Below are 20,618 nucleotides of genomic sequence, written 5' to 3' on the forward strand. Positions count from 1 at the left end.
TTTTGGTTTCATTGACTGTTTCTTTTGCTGTGCAAAAGCTTTTTATCTTGATGAAGTCCCAATAGTTCATTTTTGCCCTTGCTTCCCTTGCCTTTGGCGATGTTTCTAGGAAGAAGTTGCTGTGGCTGAGGTCGAAGAGGTTGCTGCCTGTGTTCTCCTTTAGGATTTTGATGGACTCCTGTCTCACATTTAGGTCTTTCAACCATTTTGAGTCAATTTTTGTGTGTGGTGTAAGGAAATGGTCCAGTTTCATTCTTCTGCATGTGGCTGTCCAAGTTTCCCAACACCATTTATTGAAGAGACTGTCTTTTTTCCATTGGACATTCTTTCTTGCTTTGTTGAAGATGAGTTGACCATAGAGTTGAGGGTCCATTTCTGGGCTCTCTATTCTGTTCCATTGATCTCTGTGTCTGTTTTTGTGCCAGTACCATACTGTCTTGGTGATTTCAGCTTTGTAATAGAGCTAGAAGTCCGGAATTGTGATGCCACCAGCTTTGCTTTTCTTTTTCAACATTCTTCTGGCTATTTGAGGTCTTTTCTGGTTCCATACAAATTTTAGGATTATTTGTTCCATTTCTTTGAAAAAAGTGGATGGTATTTTGATGGGGATTGCATTGAATGTATAGATTGTTCTAGGTAGCATTGACATCTTCACAATATTTGTTCTTCCAATCCATGAGCATGGAACGTTTTTCCATTTCTTTGTGTCTTTGTCAATTTCTTTCATGAGTATTTTATAGTTTTCTGTGTACAGATCCTTTGCCTCTTTGATTAGATTTAGTCCTAGGTATCTTATGGTTTTGGGTGCAATTGTAAATGGGATTGACTCCTTAATTTCTCTTTCTTCTGTCTTGTTGTTGGTGTATAGGAATGCCATTGATTACTGTGCATTGATTTTATATCCTGCCACTTTACTGAATTCCTGTATGAGTTCTAGCAGTTTTGGGGTGGAGTCTTTTGGGTTTTCCACATAAAGTATCATATCATCTGCAAAGAGTGAGAGTTTGACTTCTTCTTTGCCGATTCGGATGATTTCTGCTTCAATTTTTATTATTTCTCTTCTCACGCTAGATTTAGGCTTTATTTGATGTTCTTTTTCTAGCTCCTTCAGGTGTAAGGTTAGGTTGTGTTTTTGAGACCTTTCTTGTTTGTTGAGAAAGGCCTGTATTACTATATACTTCCCTCTTAGGACCACCTTTGCTGTATCCCAAAGGTTCTGAACAGTTGTGTTTTCATTTTCATTTGTTTCCATGTATTTTTTAAATTCATCTTTAATTTTCTGGTTGACCCATTCATTCTTTAGTAGGATGCTCTTTAACCTCCATGTATTTGTGTTCCTTCCAAATCTTTTTTTGTGATTGAAATCAAGAAATCAATCCCATTTACAATTGCACCAAAACCCGTAAGATACCTAGGGATAAACCTAACCAAAGAGGCAAAGGACCTGTACTCTGAAAACTATAGAACACATATGAAAGAAATTGAGGAAGACACAAAGAAATGGAAGAGGTTCCATGCTCATGGATTGGAAGAACAAATATTGTTAAAATGTCTATGCTTCCCAGAGCAATCTACACATTCAATGCAATCCCTATCAAAATACCATCAGCATTTTTCATAAATCTGGAACAAATAATCCTAAAATTTGTATGGAACCAGAAAAGAGCCCAAATCGTCAGGGGAATGTTGAAATAGAAAACCAAAGCTGGAGGCATCACAATTCTGGACTTCAAACTGTATTACAAAACTATAATCATTAGGACAGTATGGTACTGGCACAAAAACAGCCACATAGATCATAGAACAGAATAGAGAATCCTGAAGTGGACCTTCAACTCTATGGTCAACTAATCTTTGACAAAGCAGGAAAGAATATCCAATGGAAAAAGGACAACCTCTTCAATAAATTGTGCTGGGAAAATTGGATAGCCACATGTAGAAGAATGAAACTGGACCACTTTCTTACACCAAACACAAGAATAAACTCAAAATGGATGAAAGACCTAAATATGAGACAAGAATCAATCAAAATCCTAGGGGACAACACAGGCAGAAACTTCTTCCACCTTGGCTGCAGCAACTTCTTGCTAGTCACATCTCCAAAGGCAAGGGAAACAAGGCAAAAATGAACTATTGAGACTTCATTGAAATAAAACACTTTTGCACAGCAAAGGAAATAGTCAACAAAACTAAAAGGCAGCCTACAGAATGGGAGAAGATATTTGCAAATGACATATCAGATAAAGGGTTAGTATCAAAGATCCATAAAGAACTTATCAAACTCAACACCCAAAAAACAAACAATCCAGTCAAGAAATGGGCAGAAGACATGAACAGACATTTTTCCAAAGAAGACATCCAAATGGCCAACAGACACTTGAAAAAATGTTCCACTTCGCTTGGCATCAGGGAAATACAAATCAAAACCTCAATGAGATACCACCTCACACCAGTCAGAATGGCTAAAATTAAGTCGGGAAACAACAGATGTTGGCAAGGATGCAGAGTAAGGGGAACCCTCTTATACTGTTGGTGGGAATGCAAGCTGGTGCAGTCACTCTGGAAAACAGTACGGAGGTTCCCCAGGAAGTTAAAAATAGATCTACCCCATGATCCAACAATCGCACTACTAGGTATTTACCCCAAGGATACAAATGTAGCGATCCAAAGGGGCACCTGCACCCCAATGTTTATAGCAGCAATGTCCACAACAGCCAAACTATGGAAAGGACCCAGATGTCCATTGACAGATGAATGGATAAAGAAGATATGGTATATATACACAATGGAATGGAATATTACTCAGCCAACAAAATGAATGAACTCTTGCAATTTGCAATGACATGGATGGAACTAGAGATATTATGCTAAGTTAAATAAGTCAATCAGAGAAAGAGAAATACCATATGATTTCACTCATATGTCGAATTTAAGAAACAAAACAGATGAACATAAAGGAAGGGAAGAAAAAATACAATAAGGTGAAAATTGGGAGGGAGGCAAACCATAAGAGATGCTGAACTCTAGGAAACAAACTGAAGGTTGCTGGAGGGGAGGTGGTGTGGGGAAGGGGTATTTGGGTGATGGGCATTAAGGAGGGTGCTTGATATAATGAGCACTGGGTGTTATATGCAACTGATGAATCACTAAATTCTACCTCTGAAACTAAAAAAAAAAAAAACAACAAAGCATTTTTGCTTATGATATTTTTATCAGTATCAGAATTATTTAGCTACTCGATTGTCTTTCAAGCCTGAACCCATATTCAGATTTATTATATATATATTTGTGCATACATGTGATTTTCACTTATATTGGATTTCCAGTGACTTGTGTTTATGAGGTGGGAGTTTAAACATTTGCAGGATTATTGAACTTCAAACGTTGAATAGAAATGCCAACTGTTCTCCACTGAGAAACTGAACAAAGTTCTATGTCTTAACAGCTATGCTCTTGTTGAAAGCTTTTTGATGTCAATGATACCAGCTTAGAATTTAAAAACCCTTTATCTTACAAAATACACTTTGAAAGATGGAAGGTTTCTTTCGTGTTTTAAAGCATCTTTATAGTTGATTGTTCAAATATTGGCTTTCTGTAAAAAAAATTATCATGCTAATTTTAGGCTGTTTGTAGTTGAATATTAATAAATTTTGCTGCTTGGGCCATTTTAATTACTACCTTAAAAGTAAAATATATACTGACACGTATCTACATGTCTCTGCCCACCAAAATATCTTCTGCCGCTGTAGGTAGGCCATGGGAGTAGCCACTTCTCTTTCACACAGAAGCTTTATAGGTGCCTTTTATTCCTGAGACTACATTTTCTGCCTTCACACTGTCAATCCTCTGGCATTCTTTTCTTATCTCTTTTTCTTCTCTATCCAAATACCACTATTCTTTTCTTCTTGAAAGGTGTTTAGTCTTTCAAGGACAAGAGTCCCAGATGCAAGATCCCTTGATTGGCATCGTGACTTCCATCTCTCTTGAAGCATCTCATGAGATGCACATTAAAAATGTCTATTTGCTTTTCCATTTTCCTTTTCAGAGTTTTGCCCCAAGAAGCCTGAAATAAGACATGCTGCTTTTCCCAGTCACAAGAAGACATGGGCTGATCTCTCTGTGAGAGCACTGCAATCATGCCATCTGGCTTGACTTGACGGGATGATAAAGAATGTGGCTTGGAGCCACTTGGAGACTCACCCATGTAGAAATACAGGTGCTGCTTTTCATAGTCAATGTATTTGATTTTCTTCTTGCCATACTGAATGGAGAGAGAAATAAAACTAAAATAAGAGACAAGACTTCTGGTCATTACACTTAAGGACAATGCAGTGTGTGTGTGTTTGTGTGTGTCTAAAATCTCTGTAGAAAGAGCCATCTGGTCAGAGTTTGTTGGCTGTCAAATTTGAGGCACTAGAAGAACAAGAACTGTAATAAGAGGAAATACTGAGGCATCTTTTTGCTTTAATTAAATGTGGGTAATTCTCATATTTGACTATGGGGATTGTGATTAAAAAAAAATTTCCTATGGAAGCCATTTTGAAACTTTTTGTACTTATATGGAGTGGAGTGGTGATCAAAAGAAATATTTCTGCTGAGTTTTCCTAGCTCATCTTAACTGTGGTGTTTAGAATTCTGCTTGAAGCTCAGTCTCCATCTCCATCCATTCATCCAACAGATATTTATCAAATGATCATGTGGTAAAAGATACAGGCATAGCCCCTCTTGTCTGTCCCATCTTCTCTCCTTTATGTTCTTATCATGGATCTCACACTGTGATTTACTATTTCTAAGGCACAATGATATTACATATATCTTTTTAGGGGGAAGGGAAGGGCAGGGAGAGGGAGAGGGAGAATCTTAAGCAGGTTCCATGCCCAGTGCAGAGCTGAAGTGGGGTTTGATCTCACAACTTTGAGATCATGATCCAAAATCAAGTCAGATGCTTAACCGACTGAGCTACCCAGACACCCCTACATATAATCTTAATACTGGGAATTTGATTCATTTTCTAGGAATCTGCTTAGTTAATTTAGTCTGTGCTCAGCACACAAGGGCAGCAAATACCCCCGAGGGGAGGCATAGAGGTATTGGTTATCTCTCCAATACCTAGTAGACATACAATAAATCTTTAGTTGAAAGAAAGAATGAATGAATGAAAATTTATATCTCTATATTTTTACTATAGTTCACTTGGTCACAACACTATGGGCAGCATTTGATTTCTTCTCTCCCCCATTCTGTTGATACCTTCCCTCTTACATATAGACTTCTTTTCCTATTTGGATAGCAGTGTTGACTCTTTCTTTTCTTACTGTCATAGATAAAAAGAAATATCATGGTGATGATATAGTAAGAGCTATTTGCAGTTACTCCCAAACCTCCAGATATTTAAGTAGTGAGAAACATGGAAAAAAGAGCAGGTGGAAAATTCCTGGGAGATGGCACACCTAGATGGAGGACTGATTTTGAGTATCATTCCCAAAGGAGGGCTCTACGTCTTCCAGAACATGAGCATAGGTAGAAAGGTTGGCAGTAAAATGAGAAGGAAGGGAAAGTTCAGGGCTCTTCAGAATCATTTTTTATGTAAGACAACTGAATGTTAGAGTTTAAATAATTTTAAGCAATGCTTTGGACAGTAGCTGTGAAATTATATCACATAGAAACCTAAGGTCTAAGGACATGTCCCAAGAACAGCTGTAAAACTAGGACAGGTGACCTCCATCATTTGTAAAGAGGTAGCATATGTATTGAACATAGCCCTAAAGAAGGTACTTCTGGAGCGGGTCTGCCTGCTTTATAAAATTCAGTAAGACAAATCCTTGCTCTGTGGGGATGATTAGAGAAATCAGTGTCACAATTTTGGTGATGAGTATAGGAGTCCACAACCATCAGAGAGGTCCAACTTGATTGTGGAACCATTGTCAAAAGCAACCAATTCATGATCACAGCCAAAGATTTTTTTTTTTTAATCTAGTCAAGAGACTGGTTCTTAATTCAGCTGGAGAAGGTTGGGTCTTCCAAAGCTGGGAAAACTTATTTTCAAGAAGTTGCACAATTTTTGGTTTATGTGGCGCCAAGTGCAGGCAGCAACTGACAGAGCTATACTCTTTTATTTTAATAAAACTCCTAAATTCTTTTAGGAAATAGCAGCCTCTTTCTAAGTACCAGGATCTATCATTTCCCTTGGAGGAGAAATACCTTTCTGTGATTATCCTTGTACCTCTTTGTTGAAGTAAGACTTTCTCCTAAAAAATTTGGTAAAAGTCCTTCCTTCACATGATGATTTTAAGTTGAGGTTACAAAAAAACCCAGCAACTGAGAAATTCTGGAATTGACTTTTCCCCTCCTTTTTCTACTGTTTAAGAAGTCCAAATTAGAGGTGAGATCTCTCAGTGTCCTACAAAGCATTTGGCCTGTGGTTCATGTATAAATGAACCAAATAAACATGAACTAAAAATACCAGCATAGCTTTTTCTAACTGAGCTAGAATTAGTTGAGATAACTAGTTATTCAGGTATTTGTGATTTAATGCTTACTGAATGTACTGACATGTTTTTTTCTGAACGAATGTCTCCATATCCTCATTAAACTTTGGAGAGTCATTGTCAACCTTAGTCATCTGGTTTCACTATCTAACATCTTGTGTTTCCTCAGAGGTAGTGATGGCCATTGGGCAGGGATCTGTCTGTCACTGGGATTGCTCAAGCAGGATGATATGGGTTATCATATTTCCTGTTGTAGGAGGTTGGCCGGATGTCCTTTAAGGTCATAGAATCACATGCTCTACATCTCCTTCTATTCAAACAACCCCAGATTTGGTTATCTCACGTTTGTGTCCTGGACTTAAAAGAAAGAGACATGCTCTGAGAATGTGCTTGAAGTGGGAATCTCCCACTTGATTTTTCCTGGACAAGACCATAGATGTTTCCAGGAACCACTTCCAGGAACATTTCTCATGTGCTCGGGAATTCTAAACATACCTTGACAGGTTGTAAATCTCCAACCAGGAAAAGTGGGCCCACATTAATATCTGGGTCTTTGGGGTAGATGTTTGGTTTTACATGATGTTGGAAGTGTTGGTAATTCCACCATTTTGTTGATAGGCCCTGAGGAGAAGAGAGGGTTCATTAGTGGTGAGATTTCTCTTCTGAAATGTCCTTCTCTGTCAGAGTTTTTTACATGCATCTCTAAAGTCAAAGTAAGATATCTTAGCTTCTTGAACTTGCTTCTGGGCCACAGAATGACACATTGGACAAAGGCTTTCAAAACCTACAAACAAATAATTATCTGATCCAAGAACACAAATTCAGACTAATGCAACTCCTGATCATGAAATTTCATAAAAACCTGTTGCAATGAGGTGTTTTTCCATCTCCCTTTCTTTGGAGGGGGTTCCTCATTTAAAAAAATTCTAAAAGTGGGTAGGGCAGAGAGTATTCTTATTTTACAAATAAAGAAAACTCAGCTCTTAAATTTTAATTAGCTCTGGGGGAACAATGGTGCTAGGAATCCTGCTTTAATGAGTATTTCAAAGAATCATGGATCTGAAATGATTTCTTAGGGGGGCTTGGCTCAGATCATTGGATGTTCAGGCTTCAATGCTCTCATATAAAAATAAATTAGAATAAAAATATTTGAATTGATGCCAAGCTCAAATCATCTCTGATTAGGTTGTTTGTGATTTTCTCTCTCTCAATGACAGTCTGAAGGTTTTAATAGAGCTAAGATTTGGAAGTATATTGATGTGGTTTCATATCCTGGATGTATAAATACTGTTGTGTGGTTTTGGTAAATTTCACCCTCTTTGAGGCTCTATTCCATCTTCAGTAAATGTAATATAATGACAATTACCTCCATGAGTTGTTTGTGGAGACATGAGATGATGTATGTGAAATGTTGGCATACTGAGATATTCAATTTCTCCTCTTTTCCCCTATTACATTAATCACTATGGAAGAATGAAGAGCATTTGTGTTTTTATTGCATATTTGACCTCTCTCAGTAACTGGCCTATATGTATTTTAGATCTTCACTGTTCAATACAGTAGCCACGAGCCACATGCTGGTTATTGAGCATTTGAAATATGACCAGTCAAATTAAGATGGGCTGTATGTGTATAATACTAGATTTTGAGACTCAGGATGAAAAAAGGAGTGTAAGATACATATTACTGATTTTTCTATTGATTACATGTTGAAATGATAATATTTTGAATATATATATGGGGTAATAAAGGTACCTTTTAAAATTTGGCTATTAGAAAATTTAAAATGATTTATGTCATTTTAATGTGGCTTGCATTATATTTCTGTTGGACTATGCTGGTCTAGACACTGATATCTGCTGTAGAGGGGTATGGGCATGTTTGAAAATCTGCAAGTGTTAACCTTGTCTTTCCATGGTCCTTTTGCAGAGTCCTCTCTTAGCAAACTCCTCCTGACCCCATCCATCAGGAGAGATAGTCTCTTTTCACCTCTAACTCACTCCCTACCATCCATTAGTGAAATCTCTCTTCCTCCATCCCAGGTCTCTCCCCTGAACCTCATGTTTGAAAGGGCAGTCATTTTCCAAACATTGCCTTTTGGATGGCTCATGATATGTCAAACTCAATGTGTATTCATCAGTTTTTATTCCCCCTTCTGGGGCTCCATTGCGCTCTGCGCTTCTCCCATCAAACTGCATACCCCCCACTCATTCTTACAGCTGTGCGTTTGCCCTTTTATTGACCCATTCATTATTTATTTTGAAGTACATCCCATGTATCAGACATGGAGCCAAGCACTTGGAATATAAAGTCAGACATGATAAAATGGGGTTCCCGCACTTATGAAATATACAACCTCAATGGGACCAGTAAGCACATAAGGACACTGTGATAAGCAATGATTCACTTTGTTAATTAAATCTTTTGAGAACCAACATTTTGGCCCTTCCACCAGCTGACTGTACCTTTGCAGTCATGGCTATCTGTGGAAACTGGTAATAGGAGAGACAAGTTTTGATTCATGATAGGTCGGGAGCAGATCTTGACAGCTCAAGGTTCTGAAGTTTTAGAACAGTGGTCAGAGTAATTATGGGTGTGATCTAAAGCAGCAGGCGCTACCCTCACCCCGGGTCTGGAAGCCACAATTACTGGAGCCAAAGGATAGACTGATCCATGGGGAAGTGAAGATTATCAGTTGCATGCAAATAGGCTAGGCTGCCCACACCAAATGCCATCTAGAAACTACCCTAAGTCATTTCTTATTTCCAAGTGAGGTCCTTTCCTGGTGCTGTCTAAGGAATCCAAGCCTTGGCTTCAGGCATTTTTTGGCTTGAATTCAAATCCCTGATGCTGGATGTGTGTGGGCTTGAGCAAAATCCTCATCTGTGAAATAGATAAGAAGAGGATTACATGCTTGACACTCCTCCCCCAAATTATTTTCAGATGTAGTCATGGAAACAGGATAGGCCAGATTTTCAAGGTAGGTCTTAGTATCAAATATTTTGTCTCTTTGTCCCTGTGACATACTTGATTCTTATAGTTTTCAAAATGTGTGGGTGTTGGGGGTGGGCAGTTGAAAGATATGCTACAGGGAGTCCATTTGGATTTTGGCTTTGCACAGAAGTCCAAAATGTGTGCAGATATTTGGCAGTGTGCTTTCAGAAGGGCTCTTTTATTGCACAAATATTATGAAGACCAGACATACACATTTACTTAGTGTAGTGAGTGAAAAAAAATCCCCCCCCCCAAATCTCAATATCTGTGCTTTTCCAGGGGGAGGGTAAATTGACATGAAATCAAGTTTTGAAATTTAAAATTGTGATGTATGTAGAAGGTGAAGGTGTTGCTGCTTATATTATAATTTTCTTTGTTACCTCCCTCCTGCCTTCCTTTCCTTCCCACAGATAGTTTTCTCTCCTGCACAGAGTGAAGCTTATATTCATTTTTCTCATGAATCACTGGTTTTGCCTGCAAAAAAGGCAGAGTACACTCAATTTGCCTTTAGAGCAGTTCCCATTTACTTACTCCGTTCATGAGTGATCAAGGTTATATTCATTTCAACTAGTGCAAAATTGTTTCTGGCAACACAATTTACAGAGAGAGAGAGCAGTGTAAGAATTTGGACCAATGGGAAAGCAGTGACTTTTTAAAAGCACCAGCAAGGGTGGAGCTTTAAATATTACCTATACTGGCACCACATCAACTGTCAATTATCTCCGGGGCACACGAGTCCCCCTTTTCCTCTGACTTCCTCAAAACAGAGAGAACTGGAGAGCCTATTACCTAATTCTCACAAGGACAGAAGAAACTGTCTTTGTTTTTATTCTGTGGTAAAGATTTGTGAGTGAATACAGAAACACTTTGTCAATCTAGCACTGGTGGATAGAAGGCAGAGCAGTGTACCTACAGGAATTTTCCAGTTAAATGAGACTTGTCACATAAAATGACAATATATTATTCATTCTAACCATTTTGAGTAACAGACATAATTCTAATATGAATCTAGATCCAACTCTGTGCTATTTAATCTAATTAAACTTAGTTTGCTCAACCGGAAAGAGGGTTGATAAAACTGTGATTTTAAGTATCTTCCAGTTCAATATAAAACCAGTGTGTTAGGGCAAAACAAATAGGCTCTGAGTCAGTGCTTATGAGTTTTTCCTAAAGTGACCTGGCTCGAATGCAAGATTTAGCTTAGTGGAAGCCTTAGATGCGCTTCCCCCCTTTTGGGCCAGAGTACATAGTCAATAAATCCTAGAATGTTGTAGAAGAGCAGAGATTCAGTTTAAGTCCTAATATTAGAGATGAGAACACTGAAAGCCAGAGATAGAATATGACTCAGTCAATATCACACAGGGAGCCTTATCATAGCCAGGCTAGAACCCACTTCTAGCAGTCCTGTTCTGTTACCTTGGTTCACACATCCATCCATCCATCCATCCACTCAACAAATGCTATTGAAGGCCTAATATGCACCAGGAACTCTGCTAGCTGCATTGCAGGGGCACATAGGACAATGTGCCTGCCCTCCTAGAACTTATGTTTGGGTTGGGAGGGGAGACAAGATCAACTACCATCATAACCACTGCTTTTTCCAGAAGTCTGGGGTTTGCAATCCTCAACTCTTGAATGGTGCCATCTGACCTTTCTTGTCCATTCTCTTTCTCTTCACTTTTATCTATTCTGCAGTCTTTCCTTTACTTCTTCATACTCTATCCTTCCAAGACTATTCAGGCTTTCTGGATTCCTGTAGCTTCCCAGGAGTAAATGTTCAGACTCCTTCTATGAACACTCCCATTCATGATTTTACAAGGCACAGTCCTTCTCCTCTGAGGTGGTTTCTTAATGGGGTTCCAGGGATTGGGCCAAAGAGTTTATTAGGGTAAGAAAAGATGTTGGAACTTCCTAAATAAAAATAAACCTTTCCTCTTAAAAATTTAACATCCTTATTTTAACATATATGCTATAACACTATATACATATTAGCATATATATAGTATCTACATTATTAGTATATTTACACTTACTTGCAAATCTATTTGTGCACTTGTGCACAAACATTTTTTACTGACATGAGTGCCCAAACTTGGAAACCACTGCATTAGGAAATGATATTTGAGAATCCCATCACACTCCCCTAACATCCTGTGCCTTGAGATGACTCAACAGAAATTTCTGCATCAGGTGGTTCCACTTGGACTTCATAAACATGGAAAGGTGTCCCGTGTCATGCTGCAGAAATGAACTCTGACCCTAGAAGAGAGAAGTTGTTTTTAGAGAAGTTGGAAGGGGAGGGAGGTCAAGAAGAAATTAATAAATAAGCCTGCTTGTAGACTCAGGAGCCCTTTGGAGAGGAACGGTGGGAGATCTCATCTGACCCCCAGCCACAGTCACTTTCTATTTCCCACATGGTGCATTCTTTCCCACTTGTGTGCCTTTGTCTATGGGGTTCTTACAGCTTAGAATATTTTCCTTGCCACTGTCAAAATCTTTCAGTGAGAATTAGAAAGAGTACGGCCTTTGGAGTCAGGCAGATTTGGGTTCTCAACTGTTCTTCACCATGTATGTGTTGCATGGATCTTGGCAAGATACTCAGTAATCTGAACCTCAACTCTTCATATGATAAGTAGGGATAATAATACCTTACTCATGGACCGTCGGGTAACTTAAATACCTACAAAGTGCCTGGCTTATGCTAAGCACCAAAAAATGTTTGTTTCCTTTCCAGTTTCCAAAAGAATTGCTTTTCAATAAAAGCAAGTTGACATTTCAAGAAAAAAAAATTAACATAAAATTCTGGAATTAACATTGAAACCTTCCCTAGATATTCCAATGAGAATTAAATGCCTCTTTCTGCTTCAACAGCACACGCTTTTTCCTCTTCTTGGCGTTAATGTCATTTTGTCATGTAGTATGTTTAGCAATTTGAACATCAATCTCCTGCACTTGAAGACTCTTTTCCCAAAGGCAGGAACCAGGTGCATTTCCTGTCATGTCCACAACAGTGTTGCGCTCACAGAAGGCCATATTCAGAGATTCATACTTCATTCAACAAAGATTTAACAAATGTTCTGCTATGTGCCAGTTGATTATCATTTATGGTGGAATCCATACATTCTCTTTTTAAAATTTAAATTCCAGTTAGTTAACATACAGTATAATATTAGGTTCAGGTGTATAATATAGTGATTCAACACTTGCATGCAACCCCCATAGTGTTCATCACAAGTGCCTTCCTTAGTTCCCGTGACCTATTTTACCCACCCCCTCACCCCCCCTCCTCTCTGGCAACTGTCAGTGTGTTCTCTGTAGTTGAGATTCTGTTTCTTGGTTTGCCTCTATCTCTTTATTGGTTGGAAGATGAATACAAGATAAAAGTGAGTGTTACATGGCTGAGAAAGGACTTCAGTTACTAAACTGGTATGTAGAGAATTGGGTGAAAAGTAGCACATGTCATAAACTGAATATTTCCTATGTGCCAGTCACTGTGCTAGGCATTTTACACATTAACTTGTTTAGTCTAGAATATTTCCAGAAACAATTGTTATCCCACTTTTACAGAAAAAAGAACTGGGGTCTGGCAAGGTGTGTCAGTCACTTGATGAGAAGCTTGCCAGGAAGTGTCAGGCAGCAGCTGGTGCCAGTCTAAAGAGAGAAGGAAACATTTTGAACCTTCCCTCTAAGCCACTGCCTGAGCTTCGGTACCTGCTTACCTGGGAAATTACGAGAAGGAAGGAAATGAATATTGTCACAAACCAGCCATTGCCAAAATGCCACACCATTAGCCAAGCCAAGGTCTCCAAAATCAAGATCTGGGCCAAGTGAAGGAAGAAGAACACCCAGTTGGCCTTGAACATGTTCATGGCCTCTAATGTTCTTCGCAATTCTTGGAAATCTTCCACCAACTGGGACTGAGAAATAAATATTCAGGGAAGGAATTAGTTCCCTCAGGGAACACAAATGAACACAGTGAATAATCTATTTTATTAGCTTATTAATACCTTAATCTTAATGAATAGAAATTTATTGATATTAATATGTTTAATTGGGCAAAATTAAAAACATAAAACCATGAGCAAACAAAACCTTTTAAAAAGGTTATGATAATATATATATATATATATATATATATATTTTTTTTTTTTTTTTTTTTTTTTTCTGGAGAAGAGAAAGATGAGTAGTGATTTGTAAACTGTCTTCAAACTGTTTTGGAACTCAGAATGGGGTTTGTTTTGGGGGGTGGGGGTGGTTATTGTGTCTAACAGTTACCTTTTATTTATTTATTTTTTATTTTTATTTAAGATTTTATTTATTTGAGAGAGAGAGAGAGAGTGCATGAGCAGGGGGAGGGGCAGAGGGAGAGGGAGAAGCAGATTCTCCGCTGAGCAGGGAGACTAATGTGGGGCTCAATCCCAATCCAGGGACTCTGGGATCATAACCTGAGCTGCAGGCAGATGCTTAACTGACTGAGCCACCCAGGTGCCCCTAACAGTTGCCTTTTAAACCATCAGTATTGTTTCAGGTGTTGATTGACCTCTGATTATGCTATTGTCTATATGGGTACCCCATACTCAGGGGTACAGTTTACACAGCGTTTTCTATGTCATCAGCAGTTTAGTATGTGTGAAGGGCTCTTTCATTAAAGATGATGACATCAAAATACAGTTCACTTAGATTAGCTCAAAGCATGACTTTCCTGTGAGCTGCTTGATGGAACCCCAGAAACAAGGCAGGATCTCTGGTGGTGTTAGTGTGTGTCTGTTGCCCTGTATGGGGGTCCTGGTTTTTTGTCTGTGTAACAGGTGTACGTGCATGTGTGTGTATGTACAAGGCTAGTATTGGTTTACCAGCTTGCCAGTCAGACTGGAGAATCAGTGCAAGGTCTGGGAAGAGATATCTTTTAGCTTAACGACTAATGGGTTTGAAACCAGGACAGTTGACACAGTGACCAGGGTATAAGAAAGAGAGCAGGATGGTTCAGATACACCAAAGGAGAGACATTTGCAGTATCCCAAAAGAAAAAGCTATGAACAATTCTAGAAGCAAACATTTTCATTTCAAAATTCACTGATTCAACTTTTAAAAGATCTGCTGCCTAGGTTCATTTCTCAAGCCGCCATCAACTTCGGAATTCTGGTAGCCATGGATAATCTTAAGAGGCCATCTCTTAGAGTGCCTTCCATCCTGGTCATCTTTTCCAAACCATTTATTGTACAGAGTAGGAGGTCAGCAAGCCCAAAAGAGTGACTGCTCTGAAATCAGCAAGTCAGTGACAGATGCAGGGCTTCAACTTACGCTACCTGACACAAGTGTTGTGCTCAAACTAATTGTCTATATGCATATAGCTGAGTATATATGTGTTATTTTACACACACACGAATATGTATATCTGTGTATCCATATAGATGTACTAAAGAAAATTTACAGCAGACCTTTTCCCCCAGAGACCAATACTCTTTTAGATAATGAATGGTTGTCTTACAGCTCTCAACCATTAGTGGACTTTCTTTTCCATTGAGAAAATTTTAGGAAAAACAATTAAGCTCTGCATCACTTTCTCTTTTTAAACCGAGAGCCTCCTTCTCTAAATGATGGGGACATATCTGGAGGTTTGTCAATTGCTGGTGTCACCACTGAGCTCATGATAATGATAGTATCTAAAATTTATCGAGCATTTACTATGTTCCAGACACTGTGCTAACTTAAAATGCCTTTAATTCTTTCCATACTCCCCCAATATCTCCTAGGAGGTTGGTGTTACTGTTGTTGCTATTTTATAGAGAGAGAGAAACTGAGTCATGGAGAGGTTTAGTAACTGGCCTGAACCCATAGAGCCTATGGCAGGGCTGGGGTGTGAGTTCAAATGTGCAGCCTCAGAGCCCTTGCTGTCAAATGCAGGGCTGTGCGTACGGACACATAGTTGTGCGGGATGCACGTGGACCTGAGGGGTGAGAATAAGTGTTTGTCTGAGGTCTGTCCCAAACCAGTTCTTTGTCCTCAGATTCTGCTGTTTCTTGGCAAGTTTGTCCCCTCATTTCTTAAAGCAGAAACATAATCCTTATTCTATCTTCCTCACGGTGACATATGGATCAGCACTTGGTACAAATTATTTCTGAGGAATGTAAACTGTTTTAACAAAACAAATTGTAAAAAAAGAAAAAGGAAAGAAAGAAATGCTCAATATTAGTTAAAATCCCTTTAAGCTTTATGTAAAATCATCCTAGTGAATGTTTCATCTTACAGAGACCCTGTCCTTTGGAAGACAGTATTTTAGGTAGCCAAAGTATTAGAGAAAGAAAGAGTGACACCCTTCCTTGGGAATACCTAAGGGACTGGGACCAGAGAAGTGACTTGGAATCCCAATTCTTTGACACACCAACTGTGGGACTTCCAGAAAGTAATTTATTCTCCCTGGACTATAATTTCACCAAATTTAAAAGGGGCTGCTGTTAGGATATATTCACATCTTTCATTCAATAGCTATTTATGGAGTCTCTACTACATGTCTGATCCTGTGCAGATGGGTTCTTGAGGACACAGGGATAAGCAAAATACACATATTCCCTGCTCTCATGGAACTTACTTTAGCAGGAAACATAGACACAGACATCAAACAGTTACAAGCAGCCACTGAAAAAAAAACTGTATGTGTACATTGCCTGACATGAAGTAGGTACTTAGAGACATGGAATTACTGTTTGGTGCAGGACCAAAAATTTCATTCCTTTCTTACACAAAAGTTTAAGTGTTCTGAGGGTCTAAGGAGGATGACATTGTTTTGAAATATGCAGAATCAACTCATTCATGTTATGGCAGGTTCACCCAGGCATGACGGCTGGTGTCTCATGGAAAATGATCAGTTCTTGGATATATCAGGAAAGAGTCAACTGGCTCTTGTCCCCATCCCTCCACATGCTCCTGGGTCCCAAGACCTCACTCACATTTTTGTTTCTCTCCTGGCTGGGCTCTCCCAGGGCAAGCTCTCCGATGAGCAGTGGCTTAAAGTACAATCTTACAATGTCAGGCTTCAGGTGCATGGCTCTGAAAACATCCTGTAAATCAAAGAGAATTGCTAGACGCTTAGGAGACACACACTTACCTACAGAATAGTCCCCTTCCTTACCTCATCCTGCGCCCATCTTGGGAATCAGTAGACTCTGTTACAGAGGATTTCTTCTAACTCCAGGTGGATGTTTCAAGTTGAATAATCAAAATTACCCTTGGAAATCCTCTATGAAAGCCTCATGCTGGAGATCCACCTACTTAATGCACTGCTTCACTAGGCAAGCCCAACACAGCCAGGACATTCCTGAGCATTGAAAGAGATCACTCTTTATTTTGTTGAGCACCAGAAGAAGTGGTTGGCTTGAGTTAATGAGCCATGGTAACTCTTTAAAGCCCAACATCAGGCTTGGTGGAAGTTGCTCACACTATCTGAGGCACGGAGTAAACACGACTAGCTATGAAAATCCCATCTCCCATCAAATCTTCCTCTTGGTTCTTGGCCAAAGCCAAGAGGAATGAGGCCTTTGAATTACATTATTTCTAAACAAGGACAGGTTAAAGTTGACAATGGTAGTGTAGGACAAGTGCACAAGAGAGCGTGGGAGCACAGCTCCGAGGTCTGGGTTGTCTAAAGTAGTAAACTCTTGGCACAGTTTGGCACACAAGGGGTCTCGTCACTTTTTCTAAAAAAATGCTAAGACAATCTCTGCAAGGGCTTGTAACAGCCAGGCACAGAATAGAGGTAACCAACTGTGTTTTTTCCCATGTCAGCTCCATGTTAAGTAGCACCTCATAGAGTCAATGAGAAGCACTGGTGGTTCTTATAACCTGCTTATATTTGGAAGTAAGAGATGTTCTCTTCTATTCCAGGGATTTAAACAGTTTTTGGGGAAGGAGAATTCTCCAAGAGGTAGATGCTAGACTTTCTGCTAGTGTGGCTTTGGGGACAGGAGTGATTAAAAATGAGGAAATATAACCAAGATCGTAACTTGAACACATGGAAGTCTTACACATGACTCTAAAGCACTGGGTGTTCCATAGTCTTCACTAAGAAAGTGAACCTTGGAGTGGCATTCCTACATCTAAATTCTGGTTTCTACTTAATATCTGTGTAATTGTGGACAAGCCTCTTGACCTGTTTGTACTTCCATTTTCTCTAACATAAGGGTGATGATAATAGCCAACCAAATCATAAAGTTATTGTAGGGATTAAGTGAATAAACTAGAATCCAGTTGGCATATGGTAAATTCTCAATACATAGTAGCCATCTTTCTTGTATGTATACTTCTAGTGCTAAGAACTTACTACCTACATTCTCTTCAATACAGCAATTCATAGATTTTCTTCATATATTCCAATGCCTAATGTGGTATGAGCTCTGACTTAGTGAATATAATGAATCCCCCATCTTCAAAGTGTAAAGCAACTTTAGATACATCAATGAACTACATAGAAGCCTACTTATTAGAAGGTGTTTATATAATGAATACCATTAATTAGAGGGGTACAATATCGACTCTTTAGACTTCCTTCACCTAAGGATCTCTAGAGTCAATGATGTAAAAAGGGCTTTGTATTTGCTAGAACCAGTCCAGGCTCTACTGTCCATTCTGCTTATGCATACTTTCCTTGGGAAATGCTACACTATATGATTTCAAACGTGTTTCTTAACTGTCACATTCTACAAGTCTAAAACTTAGTTCCCTGAACCAAGAAGAGAGCCGTTCAATGATTAAGAAGGTGATTAAAGTATTTTGAGATTGTCCATAGTGAAAAATCATATTCTGCTTGTGTAGGAGCAGATTAAGATGGAAAACATTCTGATGGATCAAGGTAAGAGTGTAGAAGAAAGGTAAGCCATTGAAATTTCATTTTACTTTGAGCAGTCATGCAGAGTCCTGGAACAGTGGGCTGACAATAATGTTCTTCTGGGTTCATTGTTTTTTCTGATTCCCAGCAAGATTTGCAGGCAATACTGTGATAATAGATCCTGAAAACCTACAGAGTTTTCCAGAATAGTAGGCATTGTCCTGCTATGTGGAAGTCTTTTCATTGTACTGATGAGCAGTAAAACAAAGGAGTTTAGGTAGTCTTAGAATATTCAATTAAAAGAATTTCCTAATAGAGGCAGGATATTGTGTAAGTCATGAAATCCTCTTTTTGAAAGACCTATAAAAATAAGCTAAGTTATTTACACTCTTGGGCAAGTATAATCCTGATAAAGGATATAGGGGTAATAGTATAATCCTGTTAAAGGAGAGGGGGTAAAAGGAAGGGGATAAGGGATAGTACCAAAATCTGTTGAATGTATCCTATGTACAAGGCACTCTATGGACCAACTCATAATCAACACCTAAGTTCTGTGAGGCTCCCTCTTCAAATCTCAGAGGAGAGAAACATCTTGTCCACAATGCCACAATAAATAGGTAAATAGTAGAGCAAAGATTTGAACTAAAGACTTCGTGACTTTAAAGCCATGAAGCTGTAAAGGTTTATTCCAGCCTTAACATGCATAATTCTTTTCCTGAAAGCCCTCTCCAGAGAGAAATGATGCCAGATTGTTTTGGGATGATGCTAAAAGTCAGTATGTATCTGCTGAACAGATAGTAATGATGTCTTTCTACATTAGGGTTTTTTTACTTTTTTATTGTTATGTTAATCACCATACATTACATCTTTAGTTTTTGATGTAGTGTTCCCTGATTCATTGTGCATAACACCCAGTGCTCCATGCAGAACGTGCCCTCCTCAATACCCATCACCAGGCTAACCCATCCTCCTACCCCCCTCTCCTCTAGAACCCTCAGTTTGTTTTTCAGAGTCCATCGTCTCTCATGGTTCATCTCCCCCTCCGATTTCCCCCCCTTCATTCTTCCCCTCCTACTATCTTCTTCTTTTTTTTTCTTAACATATATTGCATTATTTGTTTCAGAGGTACAGATCTGTGATTCAATAGTCCTGCACAATTCACAGCGCTCGCCATAGCACATACCCTCCCCAAAGTCTATCACCCAGCCACCCCATCCCTCCCACCCCACCCCCCACTCCAGCAACCCTCAGTTTGTTTCCTGAGATTAAGAATTCCTCATATCAGTGAGGTCATATGATACATGTCTTTCTCTGATTGACTTATTTCGCTCAGCATAACACCCTCCAGTTCCATCCACGTTGTTGCAAATGGCAAGATCTCATTCCTTTTGATGGCTGCATAATATTCCATTGTATATATATACCACTTCTTCTTTATCCATTCCTCTGTCGATGGACATCTTGGCTTTTTCCACAGTTTGGCTATTGTGGACATTGCTGCTATAAACATCGGGGTGCACGTACTTTTGGATCCCTACATTTGTATCTTTGGGGTAAATACCCAGTAGTGCAATTGCTGGATCGTATGGTAGCTCTATTTTCAACTTTTTGAGGAACCTCCATACTGTTTTCCAGAGTGGTTGCACCAGCTTGCATTCCCACCAACAGTGTAGGAGGGTTCCCCTTTCTCCGCATCCCCGCCAACATCTGTTGTTTCCTGACTTGTTAATTTTAGCCATTCTGACTGGTGTGAGGTGGTATCTCATTGAGGTTTTGATTTGGATTTCCCTGATGCCGAGCGACATTGAGCACTTTTTCATGTGTCTGTTGGCCATTTGGATATCTTCTTTGGAAAAATGTCTGTTCATGTCTTCTGCCCATTTCTTGATTGGATTCTTTGTTCTTTGGGTGTTGAGTTTGATAAGTTCTTTATAGATTTTGGATACTAGCCCTTTATCTGATATGCCATTTGCAAATATCTTCTCCCATTCTGTCAGTTGTCTTTTGGTTTCGTTGACTGTTTCTTTTGCTGTGCAAAAGCTTTTTATCTTGATGAAGTCCCAATAGTTCATTTTTGCCCTTGCTTCCCTTGCCTTTGGCGATGTTTCTAGGAAGAAGTTGCTGCGGCTGAGGTCGAAGAGGTTGCTGCCTGTGTTCTCCTTTAGGATTTTGATGGACTCCTGTCTCACATTGAGGTCTTTCAACCATTTGGAGTCAATTTTTGTGTGTGGTGTAAGGAAATGGTCCAGTTTCATTCTTCTGCATGTGGCTGTCCAATTTTCCCAACACCATTTGTTGAAGAGACTGTCTTTTTT

The 20,618-nt window shown here is 39.1% G+C and overlaps 1 protein-coding gene across 1 annotated transcript in view; it reads right to left on the reverse strand.

Moving 5' to 3' along the window:
• Positions 1-20,618, reverse strand: part of LOC118525743 (fatty acid desaturase 2-like protein FADS2B) — a 42,009-nt gene that overhangs the window by 9,809 nt on the left and 11,582 nt on the right. Inside the window, exons 2-6 of the mRNA XM_036076612.2 lie at positions 16,430-16,540; positions 13,202-13,399; positions 11,640-11,741; positions 6,984-7,109; positions 4,201-4,261 (exon numbers count right to left, since the gene is read on the reverse strand). Of these exons, the coding sequence (XP_035932505.2) occupies positions 4,201-4,261; positions 6,984-7,109; positions 11,640-11,741; positions 13,202-13,399; positions 16,430-16,540 (598 nt within the window). The remainder of the gene's footprint in view (positions 1-4,200; positions 4,262-6,983; positions 7,110-11,639; positions 11,742-13,201; positions 13,400-16,429; positions 16,541-20,618) is intronic.

Source organism: Halichoerus grypus, chromosome 11 (genome assembly GCF_964656455.1).
Source record: "Halichoerus grypus chromosome 11, mHalGry1.hap1.1, whole genome shotgun sequence".
Taxonomy (NCBI): Eukaryota; Metazoa; Chordata; class Mammalia; order Carnivora; family Phocidae; genus Halichoerus; species Halichoerus grypus.